This window comes from Anser brachyrhynchus (genome assembly GCF_964034855.1).
Source record: "Anser brachyrhynchus genome assembly, chromosome: 5".
NCBI classification, from domain to species: domain Eukaryota; kingdom Metazoa; phylum Chordata; class Aves; order Anseriformes; family Anatidae; genus Anser; species Anser brachyrhynchus.
The window spans coordinates 54,597,612-54,615,810 of NC_137699.1; the positions used below are offsets into that span (position 1 = coordinate 54,597,612).

At 38.9% G+C, this 18,199-nt stretch overlaps 1 protein-coding gene across 7 annotated transcripts in view; it reads left to right on the forward strand.

Annotated features, from left to right (window-relative positions):
- The window catches only part of LOC308195839 (uncharacterized protein), a 62,653-nt gene extending 45,782 nt beyond the window's left edge, over positions 1-16,871 (forward strand). For 2 of the 7 annotated variants that reach the window (XM_080593910.1, XM_080593909.1), the window contains one exon: positions 5,347-8,084. In XM_080593910.1, the coding sequence (XP_080450036.1) occupies positions 5,347-5,397 (51 nt within the window). In that variant the 3' untranslated portion in view covers positions 5,398-8,084. Of the gene's footprint in view, positions 1-5,346; positions 8,085-8,780; positions 8,900-15,346; positions 15,455-15,486 lie in introns of those variants that run through there. The other 5 variants (XR_013951872.1, XM_080593912.1, XM_080593914.1 and 2 more) reach the window with 5 other exon arrangements.
- The last annotated feature ends 1,328 nt before the right edge of the window (positions 16,872-18,199 follow it).

The following is an 18,199-nucleotide window of genomic DNA, read 5'->3' on the forward strand; positions in this document are numbered from 1 at the left end:
AGTTTCAATTTTGAACATCGGTCTGTTTTAGCAATAAAGAGTCACAGAAATCCCATTTACAAAGCATGTTGGGTGACTGGAATGGTGCTGCTTGCAAATTTTATCTCTGAAATGCCAGGCTTATTTCATACAGATTATTGCAAAATACAAACTAACTACATCCTTGATGAAATTCCCTTGAGGTCCATGAGGTTACCCCCAGGATTAAACACTGCCTGACCTTTTGGGTACAGAGCTCAGAAGCACTGTATTATGGCGCCTACTATGCTTTCGAAGATGTTAGTCTGTTCCACTAAAAACAAAGATTTTAGATCTTGTCCCTCATGGGAATTGCTTTGATGAAGGAAGCAACTCTCTGTTATTACCTTGTCTGGAGACTCTACAGCACCATGCTGTATTCTTCTGGCAAAAGAGACAAAATAGGTAAAGCTGTCAGTCGAGGGAAGTGTTGAGTTATGGCTACATTTTCCATCATTTAAAATGATATTTTGATGCATTAAGTAAGGGAAACATTGGGATTTTTGTGTTGGGAATACATAGAGTGGCAGGTCATGTGAAAGGGATTTGGGACAATGGTTTGGGTAAAATACTTGAGTCATCTGCTCTTTTTAGTCTTATCCACGCTACTTACTTGTCCTGAGATTTGGAGAAGGCTTTTATGGTAAAGTCTATAAACTGGAGTCCCTCATCTAACTGCTCCACCACTGCTTTTCCGCATCTGTGAAGAAGAGATTGTAGCAGTTTATCACGTCAAAACACTTTTACAGCCTCAGATAAAAGCTGCTAAGTATTAGCAGCTGTAGCAGACAGCCAATGCATCTTTATCCCTTTTTGAACATGTACCCATAGGTTGTTTGATGAGGATGTGTTATACATCTGTAAATAAACATGACTGTGTAGATGCTGGGGCTTGGTAAGACCGGAGAACATGAAAAACAAGATGAAATCTATTGAGTGTAGCTCCTCTTACTGAAGCCCTTATGGCAGCTGAGTGGATGGATGGACTCCTCCCTGAGTTTTTACTCAGAGAATTATTTCTAACTTGGCATCCTGAAGTCAGTCCTGGCTTCCAGCTTGAAAAAAAAAAGGGCAGAAAATTAGGCAAACGCACACTAGCCTCCTTCAAGCATTCAGGGTATTGTGCATGTGATAAAGGGTTGGATAAAACAGTGGCAAAAGTCTGCTATCTTCCAAGGCCCAGGAAAATAAACCACAAAGGCAATTCAACAAAGTCCCCTTTGTTCCTGAATAGAACCAACAAAATGAAAGGAATCTGGTGGAAGAGAGAAGGCAAGAAAAGGTCTGCTGCAGGCAGCAAGCACAGACAGAATCGTCTTTGCCGACTCCTCTGACAGAGCAAGTGCATGATTATCACATGAGCCTCTCAAAGACAGGAATTAAAGGGGCTGTCACATCACTTAAGCTGCACTGAGGTCAAAGGAGTTCGGACTAACCAAGGTCAGCCACACGCAGCCCGGGAAGTAAGGGTCTCTTTTTTTCTAAGCAACAATTGTTCTGTTTGATAAAAATAGATGCCTGAAGCCTGTGAAGGCTTGTAAAGCTGTCCCTTCAGGCTGGATTCCCACAAAGTGCAGTATATCATCAGAAGAGCTCTGAAAAAAACAGAACCACAATGAGGGCAATCAGATGGTCAATAGAAACAAGCACACAAGGCAAAACACAGAGAAGTCACCATCTCTCTGTTACCCCCTAAAGGACCAAGGGAATAAATAATAAGTCTAAAATATAGGTGCATAAGTATCATAAAATCCAAACGTAAACAGATGTCAACAACACGACTGTAGGGCAGCCTGCTATTTGCAGACCTCTGCATCTCTTCTGTACATTTATTCATGGATCATGTCCCAGATAGATACCTCTCCTCACAGGTTGCCAGTGATGCCAGGGCTACAAAAGAATGTCCTTGCGCTAAAAATAATACCTATTCTCTCTCATGCCCTCTGTCCTCTTTCGGATTCCACTTCATGTGATTCAGCTCCAAGAGGAGCACTGACCTCTTCCCACCAGGAATATCAAACATCTCCACAGCTTTGATGAGCCTTTTGCTGAAGGTGGAAAAAGGAAAAATGAACACATCAGTTATGTAGCCATGTGCTGGATGTGCCTGCATACATCCTGAGACTCTCCTGTTTGAAAGCAAAACTGATATTCCTCTCCTTCAGTGTGCAGGCACAGAAAAGCAGCTTTTTTTTTTTTTTTGGTGACTTCATAGACTGTGGACCAGGTCAACAGAAAAAAGCTCAGGATACCACTATGCTTTTATATTCCACAGCACAGATGAAGTAATTGTCTCCGCCCAGAAAACTCATGCCTTTTTATCCCCGTTTCTGAATCAGGATTTTCCACCTTGAGGTTGTTTGTGGCAACAATAGCAAGGTTGTAAAATACCTTCTACAAATAAAGTCTTGTCCCTGCCTTCATTCCTCAGATCGTAATACTGCATCTTCCTGGTAAACAAACTAAATCTATTGTGATATAGACAGAATAAACATAATAGGATTTTCAAGCATCACCCTGTCACACTTTTTTGTGGACAGGGGGCTCAATTAAATAAATCCTGAGATCAGACCAAAGAGGGAAAACTTCAGGACCACCACAGGATTTTCACAGATAGTTTCAGTTTAAGCTGATAGTAGAGAATGCATCTGAGAAAACAAGTTCTTAGGTAAGCTCAATTCTCTTTTACAACCGGGTAATGACTATATGTTTACCTGTCCTTGAGGGCAGAGCCTCTACTGCAGCTTATCAAATGCAGAGGGACTCCCATTGTCCTCAGTGAGGTCTGGGTCAGAAGTCAAACTGAAAACTCAAAATGCTCCTCCTGTGCTTCATCATTTGACAGGCTTTAGAACAGAACTGATGTTCAATGGCCAGTGTTCTGCAATACACAGCAATGTAATGGTCCTGGGTAACCTGCTCTAGGTGGCCCTGCTTGAGCAGGGGTGTTGGGCCAGATGACCTCCAGAGGTTACTTCCAACTTCAACCATTCTGTGATTATGTGAATAGCAGTTAAAGGCCTTTTTTATTAATTTATGTTATTTTATATGAATTTTACTTCATTTTTCCTGCTGTATTGCAAAGCTTGAGACAGTGCTTGTGCTGTGTCCCTCTTCAGGTACTGAAGGAGATGCCAATGGCTGTTGTTAGTGTGTATGTACACAGGTTTAGGCCTGGTGAAAGAAAACTCTCCCCACTGATGCTACCCTGCAAGTTCTAGAGAAGAAACACAGAGTGAACTGCCAAAGCCAGCACTCTTGATGGTAGTGAAGGGAATGGGTAAATCCTCAGAAAGTGGAATTTGGGCTTTCTGGTGCAGCAGGTATACTGCGTGCTTTGTGGTGGGGAGGAAGATGAGGAGCAGGCACTCCAATCACGTACAGCCTGGGGGAGGTGAGGGGCTTGTGCTCAAGGACCGGGAAATGTTCATTACTGACCTCCTGGTCGCTGAAAAAGCTGCAGTCCACCAAGCAGCAGGATTCTCTGTCAAGCATTCTTTACTGAAAATATTCTGGTTTTCTCCATAAGAAAATTTATTCTTGTATCTCCAAAGTGATGGGGAGTAATGTGGAGTTCAGTTTCTGTGTGTTGTCACCAGCTCCTCATCTCAGCATGTCTTGCTGGTAACTTACCCACCCATTGCAATAAAGCACCCTTAGTCTTTCACACCATGTTAAAGAAAATAATCAACAGAGTACTTAAACTATGTTTGGCTTGAGTTCAGTTTTCAATTGAGTTCAGTAGTAAAACAAAACCCTAGTAGTTCTACTTCACCACAGCTAGCCTTGCTTAATGTCTAGTGTTAAGATAAATTATGTTTTCCAGTGTATAGGATGAAATAGGAAGAGTTGCTATAACAGCAGGATGAGTTTGTCAAATACTATGTACATTAGGCATCAAACTTTTGTTCCCATAGAAGGAAGGATTTTGAAAGGAGATAACCAAGTTGATCCTGGAGATATATCACCTGGGGCCATGATTCAAGATCCATGTAGCCTCACTTAGCGCAAAGTATATCACTTTCTCTAACAGCCCTTGACTGGGAATTTGACAGAATTATTCTTTTTTCTTCTGAATAATATATGATCAATTTCAGTTCTACAACTTCATTTCAGTCATCTCTGTTCATTTTTCTTTTATTCCAAGTATTCCTTGGCATGGCTTAAGAACTACTGAAGTATTTAATAGCTGTTTAAAAGTAATAGCTATAACTACTTACAGTAGACATATATAGAAGATGACTAAATGGGTCATTACCTTTACAAGAAAAGTGTTTATGGAGAAGGACTTAAGAGAAACGAGATTAAAGATCCAGGTTTTCCATTATTCTGTGTGTTTAAAAGGAGAAAGCAGAGTGGGTTTGCAAAGTTAAGTACAGGGTAAGAATATTTTGAGACTAATAAAAAGATAAGTGTACTGTTAGAGAGAAATTGCAAGTTGCTCAGACCTTGAAAAAGTCAAGCCACCTCTGGGGGTGCTTAGGTAGGGATTCTTGGCTTTAACATGCCAACTATGAACATTTTTTGTGTGTGTGTTATCTCAGATGATGACAAGATGCTAGTTGTGGAAAAGATTATTTTCCATTCAGATGGAGAAAGGAGGGGGAAAGGTATAAGATGGAATGTCTCTGTTCCCTTGAGATCTATCCAAGATCTTAAGAAATCAATGGAAATCTTTCCATTGAGTTCAATGCACTCTGGATCACATCGGATTAGAGCTTCCTTTGTTGTCAAGTCCTCCTTCCCCACTATGTTGCTCAATTTGCTTTCTGCTGATGTTAGGATCTTTTTTTCCAAATATTAATAAATCTGTATAATCTTTGGCCTCTAGCTGAGCCTTTCTTCTGTGGCACACTGTTTCACTGCATGCGTGACTGCATGGTTGAGAGTTGTTCTGGAAATTACTCATAAAAATAAAGTGCCTGATCATACCACAATTGTCAATATGTGTAGGTTGCAGCATCCCCCCTGTGGGCCATTGTAGCAGATCATAAAATCTCATTTCCAGGAAAGTTTCAAAACTTTTATTTTCTAAGGAACATTAATTATCAGAGTCCAGATGACCTGTCCCATTTCTCCATCCACTTCCTCTCTTTTTCCTCATCAGATGTGGTAGTTTGGAGGCAACAGATCACATGTCAGGCTCCTGGTTTTATGCCCCTGGTTTCATCTCAATGTCAGCCACAGTGTTTAAAAACAGCAAGACTCATGAGCCTAGTGCCCAAAACAATATTTGAATGTGACCATTTCCCCATTGTTAAACTTTTGTAACAACAGCTGATTTACAAGTCTGACACTTATGCAGACATATGCTTTGGCATTCTACAGGCTTCCCAAGACTCATGCCCTCCAGCACTGCTTGTTGACCTCTTCTTCTAACACAGAACTTCGAGACATCATCACAATGGCGAAACCACTGTGGACCTACATGGTTGTGAAAACACTAGTCATACCCCCATCTGAGTTTCCAGTGATGCATTTTTTCACTGACAAATTATATTCTGTTGAGCCAGAACTTTTTGCAGGTACTTACCAGTTCTTATGAAGCTCTTACCTAGGAAAGGTTCTCATGCCCAGGTTGAAACTTGAAATACATCAAAGAGCACGAAAACTGTCACCCCTCCCAAATAATCATCCTGTGATCAAGGCACTGACTGGTGACATGGGAATCCAGATTTCAAGCTTCTGTTCTGCAAGATGTCTGAATGTCAGAATCCTGCATCTCAGGAAAGCTTTCTGGCCACCAAACTATCGCTTATTCTGAACAACAGCTTCCTCGGTCTCTCCTGTTGGACCCGTTTCACTTTGTATAAATAATTAAACATTAATTGGAACAAGGACTTGAACTTAGACTGCCCATTGGACTGTTGCATTGGTCTTTCTCCAGGCCAGTGAGTAGATAACTGTTTGTACAAACTTGGTAAGTTGCAGAGCAACAGAAGGAGCTGAGGGGGTCCCAAAACCTCAAAAAGCAAAGCCCAAAGACTTGTGGCAAATTCATTTAGTAAGCTACAGAACACCTGTTTTACAGTCCTGGACCTGAGTGAGGCAGAACAAGAAATATTAGCTGTTCTAGTGAAGGTTTAGTCAAATCTCCAAAGGTCATGCTTCCATCAAATTTTAAAAAGAGATATTACTTAAAAGTTCCACTTTTTTTTTCTTGAAGTGAAAACAAGTTCCTGTAGCTACACAATCCTCTAACAAATCCTCTGCATTAGGATGAAGATATTAAGCATCTTCAGCATCATGATAGCTTGATTCTTAAAAGTTTCTGAAACCTCTGGCCCAGACATGAAGAATCTCACCATTCCAGTTCTGAGTGGAGTGATTTTTTCTTCCAACACTCTTCTCAGCTTTGCTGGCATTCTTCAAATGATGACTTAGTCCTCTTATTTACATACTATCTTCACATGGCAAATATGACTTTTAGTCATATATAGTCATACAGAAAGATAAATGAAAGTAATCAAAAAAGTTCAGTGGTTAGTGTAAATTACCATAAAAGACAATATAGAAGGTAATAGATGTGTACTGTGAGGATGACAGAGCACTGGGACAGGTTGCCCAGAGAGGTTGTGGAGTCTCCTTCTCTGGAGATATTCAAAACCTGCCTGGATGCCATCCTGTGCAATGTGCTCTAGGTGATCCTGCTCGGCAGGGGGGTTGGACTAGATGATCTTCGGAGGTCCCTTACAACCTCAGCCATTGTGTGTGATTCTGCAATTCTGTGTAAAAGAAGAACAAGGGAGGTTTAGTCCTAATCATTTTACCTGCCTGGTAGATAATGTTCCATAATTACTTGAATGTTTATGTTTGGTGGTCAAATACATTTATTTTCAAACAGCTTTTTGATAAAGTTTAGGAATTAAAATCCATGTTTTACATAGCAAACTTTCTCTAAGCAGTTTTGATATCAAGAAGTTAGTATTCCTGTAGACCATGCAGGGTTCTGCTTTTCCTTTAATGTCATAAAATACTTCATTTTCATAAGCACTTACATAAATTCAATTAAGAGTTAACCAACTAAAATATACAAATATGCAGGAGGTTTTCTAAAGAACTAAAACTTCAAAAGGAGCTGGTTTAGAAGTCATGACCTTATTTTTTGCAATAACTTATGCATCATGAACTTACGTAATTGGCAAAAGATAACATATCACACTCTCAGTTTTATGTCCTTGGTTTGACAACAGTGTCAATTGAAGTATTTGCTAACTGCAGAACTATTGGAGCCTCATAGCTTAAAATGTTTTCATTCCAAAGCTGGTGTTCATACCAAATCATTTCCCTGTTATTGTTCTTTTTTAACATTACTAAATTCAGTATCAGAAATTGATAGGAGTATTCAGTATTCAGGTAATTTTAGACACCAAAAATGTTTCTGAACACTAGTTATCCTAGTGAAATAGAAATATCTGAGAATTAAAAGTATATTTTTTCTAATTAAAATGTCATCAGAAAGCACAAAAGCACACACACGAAGTGAACTCAGAATCTTTAAATGTTATCCCTTAAGTGGGAGTCAATGGGAGTGACCTGGATTTTACAGCACTCTCACAGGGTAAGTTTGAGTCTATTTCTTCCTTTCCCTAGAAATTGCTTTAAGCACAAGCCAAGACAGAAGGCTCGACTGGTCCTCTCTGTTGCAACTGGGCATCTGTACCATCCACTGAAAAGGTCAGTCATAGGAATCATAGAATCATAGAATATCCGAGTCAGAAGGGATCCACAAGGACCCTTTTGAAATACTAGGATCTTCAGGAGCTACAACAGAAAATGCATAAATTAACAAAACATTACAGAAAAGAGAGGGGTCTAAAACAAACCTCAGTGTGTTAAGATGCTTAACATCCATCTAAATTCAGTGACAAAGTGGGCTTACTTTCTTGAGGCTCTTTTTGAGTGATCTGAGGCTTAGGAGTGGGGCTTGTTTGTGTTTGTGCTGTAAAATGTGTATTTGGAGGAGAGTAGTTTTTCTTCGAGTCATTTAATAATCCATAACAATATACAACATAGAGGAAAAGAATGGCTACAGTTTTGTTAATTTGTAGTTTTCTGAATGACCACATTATAAACGAATGGCAGGAAACAATCATATGCCACCCATTCAGTAGATCATTTGCTATTTTATCTTGTCTGAAGCTGAATTTAAACTGACCTGAAGAGAAGCAGTTATGTGTCTTGAAATCTGGCAAACAGTAGATTATTGTTGCCAATGTAGATTATTTAGTGAAATCTACAGGCACCACTTTAATTCAATGCTATTGAAAAGTTTCAGTGTCTGGGAGAGTAAATTGAGACTCCCTGTTGTAAATAAACTTGGAGAAGTTATAAACAGCAACCAGGGAAGAAAAAAAATAGTCATAGTGAATAGCAGGAGAACGGACAAAAAATTAAATCTGGAAAGAATGAAACTGATATGCAGAAGAAAAAGGGACGTGCATTCATCAGGTGGAAGACATAGAAGGCAATGCAGTACTGAAAGAAATCACAAGTATAGCATGAGGGATAGCAGTGTCACACATCAAGAAAACAAAGCTCTTTCGAGCTGTTATACAAAGGTCATCACTCCAGAACAGATATGATGGTGTACTTTGGAACCAGGGAAAATTTGGCTTGAAGGAATGTCAAAAACTAACCAAATCCTTTCCTGTTTCTCTACGTGGGAACTACTGTATCTAACTTATACCCAAATTCTTCAATAATAGTCTTCTTCAAAAATGCAAAATTCTACAGGTTTTATTTATCTTTTTATGTTTCAGTGCACGCAACAAAGCAGCCTCAGACTCAAAAAATTTCAGACAAAACTAAACCAGAATGTGTTCCAGGAGTGCATCTAATGAACTCTAACCAGTACAGACATCCAGTTTGTCGGATCAACCTAGAACTATTCCAAAATAAAGTTCTTACATCACACATGATCATGGATATTAAGTCCTTGGTACCAACCTTTTTGCTCTACATCTCCTGCTTTGCATTCACTCCACACTCTTATTAGGCCACTCTACTTGCTAACATAGCTACAGCTGCTGGCAAACATTCACTTGAAGAACAGCAAAAGCTGTGATGGCCTGGAGGACCTGGTTTATTGGGAAAAAGCAGGCCAGACACACTAAAAGGGCAAAAGGATTTGTATAGCATCATTTTCCTTGGTCCCTTTGACATTAAACAGTTATGCTCATGCAGCTGTGCAGCCCTTTCTTTTATATCAGACCAGTGGCAGCCCAGGCTGGTCAGCTCAAGGACACAAAAGTGAATTGCAATAGCTAACAATTGCATAGACTTTCAGAATGTAAGATTTTAATTTGGTATCTCAGAACATAACCAAGAATGAGGCATAATTAAGATAAGAAAAGAAAAAAAAAAGAAAACTTAATTTCAAAAGACAATGTACTGGCATGACATCTTTTAAACAATGGAACAGTCTCCCAGACTCTCCCCAGTAATGGATCCTATTTGCTTGGTGCTTTTATAGCTAGACTGGCAAATGCTAGAAAACAGCCTGCAGGATATAATCTTGCCTTGGAAAGGGGTTGGGCTGGATGAACATTTCCATGTAAGCTTCCTCTCAGTTCAGAGTAAAGTTCTGGAAGAAGGATCTCTTTCTTGCTTTGTATTTGCCATATGAAGCCTATATATGGAGCTCCTAGGTATAGCAACCTCAACAAATGCCATTAGAAGTCTTGGGATCTGACACAAACCTCCTTAGAGATGACTGGTACATCTCCACTGACCTGGGGACCCTCAGACTAGCCCTTTGATACAAAAATGGATGCATACCTGCAAATGTGTGAGAAGTCAGAGCCACCCTCCCCTCTCAGTTATACAAGATGGAAATTAACAACCCAGCACTGGCACATAAAAATTGTGAAGCTCTGTCAAGTGGTTGCATTGCTGAGCTAGTATTTCCTGCTAAAATAGTGGCATGCTGACCCAGTGACATGGCTTTGGATTCAGGCTGACTTGTCAGGCTCAGGGGAAGTTTGTGCTCAGAGGAAGTTTGCATCTTTCTGCACTTGTTCTCATAGACATGTCTTTAGTTATTCTCTAGGTTAATATGCAAAATAATACAATAATAATAATAACAACATCTCCCTTTTGACTCATCCCATGTGCCTTATCTCTTTAGTGTCTGTCATCAGACTGTACATTTGAAGCATGAATTGACTTATTTTAATGTCTAATACAAAATCAAGCACTTTGTCCCAACAAATGCAAGAGAGACTGAGAGCTGCATTGTACTCATAGTTAGCATTTGAGAGTTTTGCAGGTTCTTTGGGGCCAAAACACCCCATTAAAATTTCTATCATGTTGAACTTTCTTCTCCGAAAACTTGTTTCTTATAAATGTCCCAGTTTAGCCACCATAAATGGAGTCATGTAAGCCTTACAAGTCATTTTGAAAAATCACAGCCACATTCTTGAATGCAGAGGCTACATTTTTATTTCAACAACATGAATATAAATTAGAATCTTTCCTTCTCTTTTTCTCAAAATCAAAGAGCAAGCTCTTCAAAGGACTCTATATTGTACCCCTTCAGCATCCATACATGTACAGTAAGACCAAGACCACCAATAACAAATGCAAATTATTTATTGTTATATGAAAGATAAGTACACGTAATACAGAGCAAATAGAAAAAAAAATGGAAAATGAGTTTTAAAATTAAGATTACGGAGCAGAAATAACAGGAGAAATGTTTAAACATATTGCTGCCCCAAGCATGTGAAAATTTCAATGGAAAATAACTACCAAATGTTTCCAAAGCCAACCACAGAAATTAAACGAGATTCAACTTAAACTCAATTTATTCTGATGATTTTGTTATTATAAAGGCACACATGCATGTAGTAATCACGTTGTGTTTTTTTTTTTTTAAAAAAAAAGGAAAAAAAAACAACTCTTCTGGGCTCAAAATTTGTAGAACACTAAAAAAAAAGTTTTAAAAAGAGAAATCCCTCTATTCTGTGAAACTGTTTCTGGGAACTTTCCTGGAAATCCCAGCAAGACAAGCCAAAGAAAATTATCTATGGGGAATTGTGATTGTTGCAGTGAATATGTGCTTATACTCTGATTCATTTAATTAAGCTCTTCGAGTGAATAATGGGATACAAAACAAGGGGCACACAGAAGAACAGTAATCAGTCTGTAACAAGATCATACCACTTATTAACTGTACGTTATACAAATATAAATCCAGATCAGAAAAAAAAAACATACTGCAGTTACATACTATGATTTTCAATAAAAGCTTTAAAGCAGCATTTGACAATGGTGTTAATTTTAAATTATGTAACTAGTGAAGACACTGTATACCACCCAAGATTTTAGCATGCTGGGAAAATCTCATTTCTCTTTTGAAATTATATTAAATAAATAAATAAATAAATAAGCATTTCTGAAGGATATAAATGGGGACAGAGTCAGAGGAGAAACACACACAGTAAAGAAGTTAAAATTAAAAAAAAATAGATGTATAACAGACATATTAAGCATCCAGATTACAAAGCCTGGATGGCTATTCATTTCTATTTCATTTCAAATGAATTGTAATGTGTGAAAATTGTGCTAGGAAAATAGAAGCTGCTCTTTCATAAGTGATACTGCTGTTTTTAAACAACAACTGCACTGTTAACACATTCATTTGTATTGTACTGTATTAGTAATAGTCAAAAATTGTTATGAATTTGTGGTTCTTGAGTGGAGTTCATTGATAGCCTCAATGAATTCCTTTTGGACAAGCACGTAAGACACTCAACAACTATGGATCTGTGACTGTTAATGGAACTGTCTTTAAGGAGGTCTGCAATTACATCTGGGTGAAGACTGGTCTCCAGTGGTCCACAAGTAGATGTACATCTACTCATGTTTGTTATGGTGCAGTCTGGAGGAAAGCCACTTTGGAAAAGTGACATTGAATCCCAGAAAGAATGTATAACAGGAAGTGCAAGACTCAAGGATGGAGACCGAGATGCTGTGGCTAAAGTTATAAATGATGTTGATAACTTTAATAAAGCACAGCAACACAGTTGAAAAGAAGAGCACATGCTTCACATCATTTTCTGCAGTTTCTGAGGCATCATTTGTAACACCACCACAACTAAGCCACACCACTTTGGACCAGGACTCCCAACAGTCTTTTTAAAAGTATGTTATCTCAGTGGAGCCTTGAAAATTTGCCCCAGTCAAACCGAGTGCTCAGACTTCTTAGTTTCTCACATGTTGACACTCAAGGTATGTGTGATACCAGGTTGGATGAGATCAAATAGGCCAGCAGAACAAATTTAGTGTATTTAATTTTCCCACTTAAATATATATATATTTAAAAAAAAAAAAAAAGTGTTGCATTTGGGGCACCCGCACACACATTTTTAGCACTATATGTATGAATATGACAAATTCTAGGGCAGTTTTACACAGCTTAATTACAACAGAAGGTAAAGTAAGAATTTGCACCCCACTCTTGAAATGCATACAGAGAGAAAAACGATTCATTCAAATTCCTTCTCTGTCTTACTTATGTGCAAGATTTCACCCCAACATACAGCATATCTGAACTGGCAGAAAGCTGATTGTAAACCCTGTAACACTGTCTCCCTCATGTACTTTGGGACAAAAATGCACAACCTGAATTCCAACGTTCTATTGTTCAACCCTTGAACGGCAAAAATCCACCTAGAATTAAGAAATGGGATATTCAAATAATATACAGTAAGTAATGAATTTTGCAGTCCATGCTTACAAAACAATTTCCTCACATCACCTTTCCCAGAAAGTGAAGGCTGCAATATAATATACTGTGCTAAATTAAACCTTACACAAACATTACTGACATGTACAGATGTACACTGCTTCAAGCGTTTACTCATCATATGTAATTCAAACAAACGGCAAGTTACTGGGGGCCAAGGGCAAGCATTACAAGAGGATTTTTCAGCTATTCAGAGCTGTGAATCAAAGGCAGTGTATTGTTAAATTGAATGTCTGTATATGAGAGGACTGTGGTTATAGAATATGACGGCAATGAGCACTGTACTGAATATAAATGTCACCTTATTTATCATCCTTTATTATTTTTAGGATGTTCATTGCAAGGAAATACACTTAAGCAACTTTAATTCTATACTAGAAAGCTCTCTACAAGAGAAAAACTTGATCCTAGAACTTTTCAGTAAGAACTTTTTCAATTTCTACAGTTCTTACAACTGGGAAAAGAAGCACCTATTTAAGTACAGTCTATAATGGTATTCATCATATCAGGTCATTTTGGGACACTTCCATGCAGATATTTAACTGATTATGATTTGTTTTCCTAATGGAAAATAATAATAATAATAATAATAATAATAATAATGCATTGTGCACCAAATAAAGTAAATCATTTTTACACACAGAAAGGAGGATAGGTATTTTAAAAAGTCTTTCTCTGATTGATTATAACATAGAAATGTGAGAAAATTCGAACTCCTTCAAAAGTGATTAATTAAACGTCAGTGGTTATATCACTGTCTGTTACTAGCACGTGATCAAATTTAATCACCTCTTATTAAAGATCAAGTGGCCAAAATGATGGTGGTACTCATTATTTAAGCACCATCTCTATCAATTGCCCAGATGGGATACTTCTGTCTGAAAACAGGATTGCTCAGTACTGGACCCGTTCCTCTTTTCTCAGTATGTGTGTGCTCTTTCAGCTTGGTTCCCCCTAAAATAGGACCACCCATACCCATGAAGCCTGCTGAGCCAAAGCCTGGATGATTCTGGAGGTGACTGGCAGCTCCAAAATATTCACATTAAGCCACACGGATCCAGGATCCTCCCCTTCTTGCTTTTTAATTGTCACCATGACAATGTCAACACTTAAATCACCGGTACTGAACATATGCAAGATGTGGCCCAGTTTGTATCTCTTGGAGATGTTACCTAGGCTGCTTTCAGATGCACTATTGCCTTTGCTTTAGATTTCTTAGGTTTTCTTCACAGCCATAAAACTGGAGTGTTACACTGGCAGAGAGATGGGGTGGGAATAACCCTGGGGAATATACCCCTCATGGCACAGAGAAGATAGCAACAGTAATGCCCAGTTCTTTGGATGACAGAACAAAACTGCTTAAAATGCCACTTCCAAAGACACTGTTGTAAAGGGACAGATGTCACGCCAACAAGCAAGTGCTTTTTGCAATATCTCTCTGGCATCTCACTCAAGAAAGATGAGCATGTGTCATCACAATAACTGGGATCATCTGTACATAGGAAACACAGTTACAGTAGAGTTAAACAAGGGGTAATATTCCTAAAAACAGAAACGCAACACCTTTAATATTGTAACACCTTTAATATTATGATACAATATTAGTGTTAATTTGGCCTAAGTGTAACTATTTCATAAGCACAGTGGTATTTTTAAGCAATGTCTGCTGAACTCTTTTTAAAGATATTTACAGTAGTTAAAGAAATATCACATTTTAAAGGTACATTACTAATTGCATTCTGGCAGAAGCTTAGCTGGAAACAATATTAGCACTATTTTGATACCAAAAGCTGTTACAGTTTATATTAGATAAGGTTATCCACTGACAGCTAATTGTCAGGATCAAACACCACTACAAGAATATGGTCAGCAGAAGTGACATAGGAGACTTAGGTGCAAAATTTAGGAATGAGCTTATGAAATCTGTGGGTGTACAGAAGAGGACTGGACTATTACACTGGGAGAACTGAGTGACTTCAAGGACTGAAGCAGTACAAACAGGATGAAATCCAGTGTTGCCTAGCTCAATGTCACGAAGATGGCAGCTAAAAATATCTATAAACTGGGCACTTGCCAGCTGCATGTGGAGAAGAAAACTCGAGATGTTTCACTCAAATGCAGGATTAGCATGAGCCCCTAAAGAAATGCAGCTATAGTAAACAAGAACAATTTGAAAACACATGGGGTATTTCCAGCAGAGAGGGATGTGCTGGTCATACGTCACTGGAATACTGTGTAAAATTTAGGTCACCCCTTTCAAGGACAGACACAGCTGTGCTCCATATGGGGGACATCCATAGTCACAGTCCCATCACACGGCCCCCGAGCATGTGCCTGAGCTCCCATATTGTGTCTGGGAAATCCCATGCCATGCACCACATGAACAGGAAATCCAGTGTGTGGGAAACATGAACTACACAGATGGCCAGCGAGTGCGCAGTACACCCGGCACGCTCCGGTTGTACTGGGCTCCCCAAGACAGGCCAACCCTATGGCGCTTTGTACAGGGAGACTGATACAGCTGAGAGGGTCCAGAGCTGCTGTATGTATATTTTTCATTTATCCTTTGGGTTTCAGGTCGGTCTGAGCTCTATTGCAGAGCACTGATCAAATAATGTAACGTGTGTGTGGTACACCCAGCGTGTTCCTGACATGCCACACTCATCGTCCAGGTGCTCAGCTGTCAAGCTGCATATGTGTTTGTCTGTGACTTCCAGATGTCAACCAGACCGCTGAGAAAGATTGTGCTGAACAAGTGACCATATGCTGTGCCAAGGACTCCAGTGAATCTCCTCCCATATGATGCAGGAAAACGGACTTTACATTAAACGGGTGCAGAAGGAAGCTTCTAGGATGATCAGAGAAATGGAAAATCCATCTCATGAGAAGGGACTGAGCACCTGAATAAACAGGTGCAGACCAATATGAGCTCCCTTACGCTTAGGTGGTCTCATGCTGTCCCAGAATCCATACAGACAGAATTAGTGTGGTGCTAATGAACTCTGCAGCAGATCTCACCAGCTCAGGCTTAGCATTGCCCTGACATAGCCCTGTAGGTGCCAGGAGGCGGGTAATTTGCACCCCAGCTCACTCAGAAGGTAAGCAGAGCTAGCCTGAATCTGCTCGTCCCTGTTGGGACAGGTGTGCCCCGCATGAGCTTGCCCTGTTAGCCCTGTGGAGCAGTGCCCGAAGGGGATAGGACTGCCCGACTGCTCTCACGGGGGCAGGAAAATTGTCCTCACAAAAAGACAGTGTTGGCATAAGAACAAGTGGACATAAGCCCGCTTAGATGCTTTTAAGCTGGAAACTAGAATAATTCTAACCATTATGGCAGCAAGATCTTGCAATAGCTCTCATAATCATTGGAGGCAAAGGTATAAGCAATTTTAAGGTGATATACGTGATATGTTTCTGAACAGAGTTCTGTAATACAGAGGTGCCTGAAACACTCCTATTAGACATGTCCTACTAGACGCCATCCCAAAAAACTCTGTTAGCTGTGAACTGCAAACCAAAATCCAATCAAAATCAGAAATTTAATTAAAAGCAGCTCTTCTGAGCCTGTTGCTGGCAGTCATTACACTGGTAAAAAGTGACAGCTACTTCCATCAGTCATGCAATATCAATGGCTGCTAAAGCCAGCCAAGGAGCTGGCGCAGACCACGACTGCCCAAGGACCGCCGCATTTTGTAGAAGGTATTTATAAGAAAGGATTCAGAGCCTTTTATCTCTGCTTTGATCAGCTAAGATACTTTACTCCTACTTTAATTTATATTTTGCTGCTGTCTTCCTTTTTTTTTTCTTTTCGCTCAGTTGGAGCATGATGCCAATTAAAATTAGTTAAGAAAGAAAATGTCAGTTTTTCCAAATACAACATAATTGTTCTTAAAGCAGTGTTCCCTCAGTACCTAGTAAATCCAGGGCTCTTTTGCAATAAATATTCTTCTCAGAACTCTTTCTCTTTTCTGCAAGTAGGCTTAGATCTCTTTGGTCAATTTTATTCACGTATGTATTCCTATCTTTGTATAAAGCTATGATTCCCCCCTCCCTTTTTTTTTTTCTAAATAAAAGGTCACAAATACCTTTTCGGAAAGAAAAAAAAGTGCCTTTTTATTGGTTTAAGAAACTTGAACTTGGTTGCAGGTAAGAACTAGTAGCAAGGGATTAGTATTCCCACAAATTCAACTTTATTGAAATGTCAGGAATAAAAGTACGGTTGGATTCCGGGAATCAGGTTTGCACAGATGTTAATGTTCAGAGGCAATTTGTGGCCCTTAATTTAAGTTTCACAGAGGATGGCAGACTGCTCCAGGTGTCCACAATGATTCACACATGGAGAAGAACGAATCGCAACCCAGAATTTCATATCTAAGTTTAAAATACCCATTTAATCTTTGGTTGTTTTTTTGCTGCTGGAGCTTCAGGTGGAAATGTTGGGACCTATGAAATGATGAGCTGTATCACATAGCAATGCTTGTCACAGTTTTTCCCTGTGAAGATACTGTATTGCTTAGTCTAAGAATAACTTTAAAATTCACAGAAAGTAAGAACTGTTGAGCAGCTAAAAATAAAAAGTCATAGGAGGACGTGCTGTTAGGCATAAGCACTGAGACCCTTTAAATCAGCTTGAGCTATTGAGCTAACCTAAACATTTTGAGTTGGATCCTGATTCCAGTGAATTCAAAATGATTTGTGGTGAGAACTAATGTTTCTCCTTTTATTTCTGTTTTCCTGCTAATGAGTATCAGATACAACATTGCAAGACTACTCTGTAAACAAAGTGCAAAATTAATCATTTTCAGAGGAACATTTTATTCACAGTAGGCTGCATAGGGAAGGAATTAAGCCTAAGTAAATAAACAATGAAGGTAAATAATACACAGAGAAAGTCAAAAGGTCATCAGAAGATGCAATTTAAAATATCGCTGGGTGTACGATGAAAGCAAAATATACCATTTATGAGAAAAATTCCATAATTGAGTAAAATGCTGAGTAATTTCATCTAAGCATTAAATTATTTGCAGTTTCCTGCATGGAAGCAAAAAATAGAGCTGAAACTCAGGCCCTTGTTATGCCAAAGATCTTTTCTTCATCCAAGAGCAGAGAAGCTAGCAGGTTATACAATTTTATGTCAATTATAACATTCCATATAAATAATCTATACTTGTCCAAACTAACTGACTTCCACTTCCAATTATTTCTGGGCAAAGTTTTAAAAAGAAATACTGCATTGCAATATAAAATAAGCAAATTGCATCTGTTTTGGAACAAATGAAGAATTACATGCAGTTCACATTCATCAAAATCTTTCTATCTGGCCGCAGAAGTCTATTATTAGGATGTGTCAAACCTGTCCAGAAACATCTTTCTACTGTTGATAAACAAGCTGTGCATTACATTAGGAGATTCAGATGTGTATTCCTTCCAATT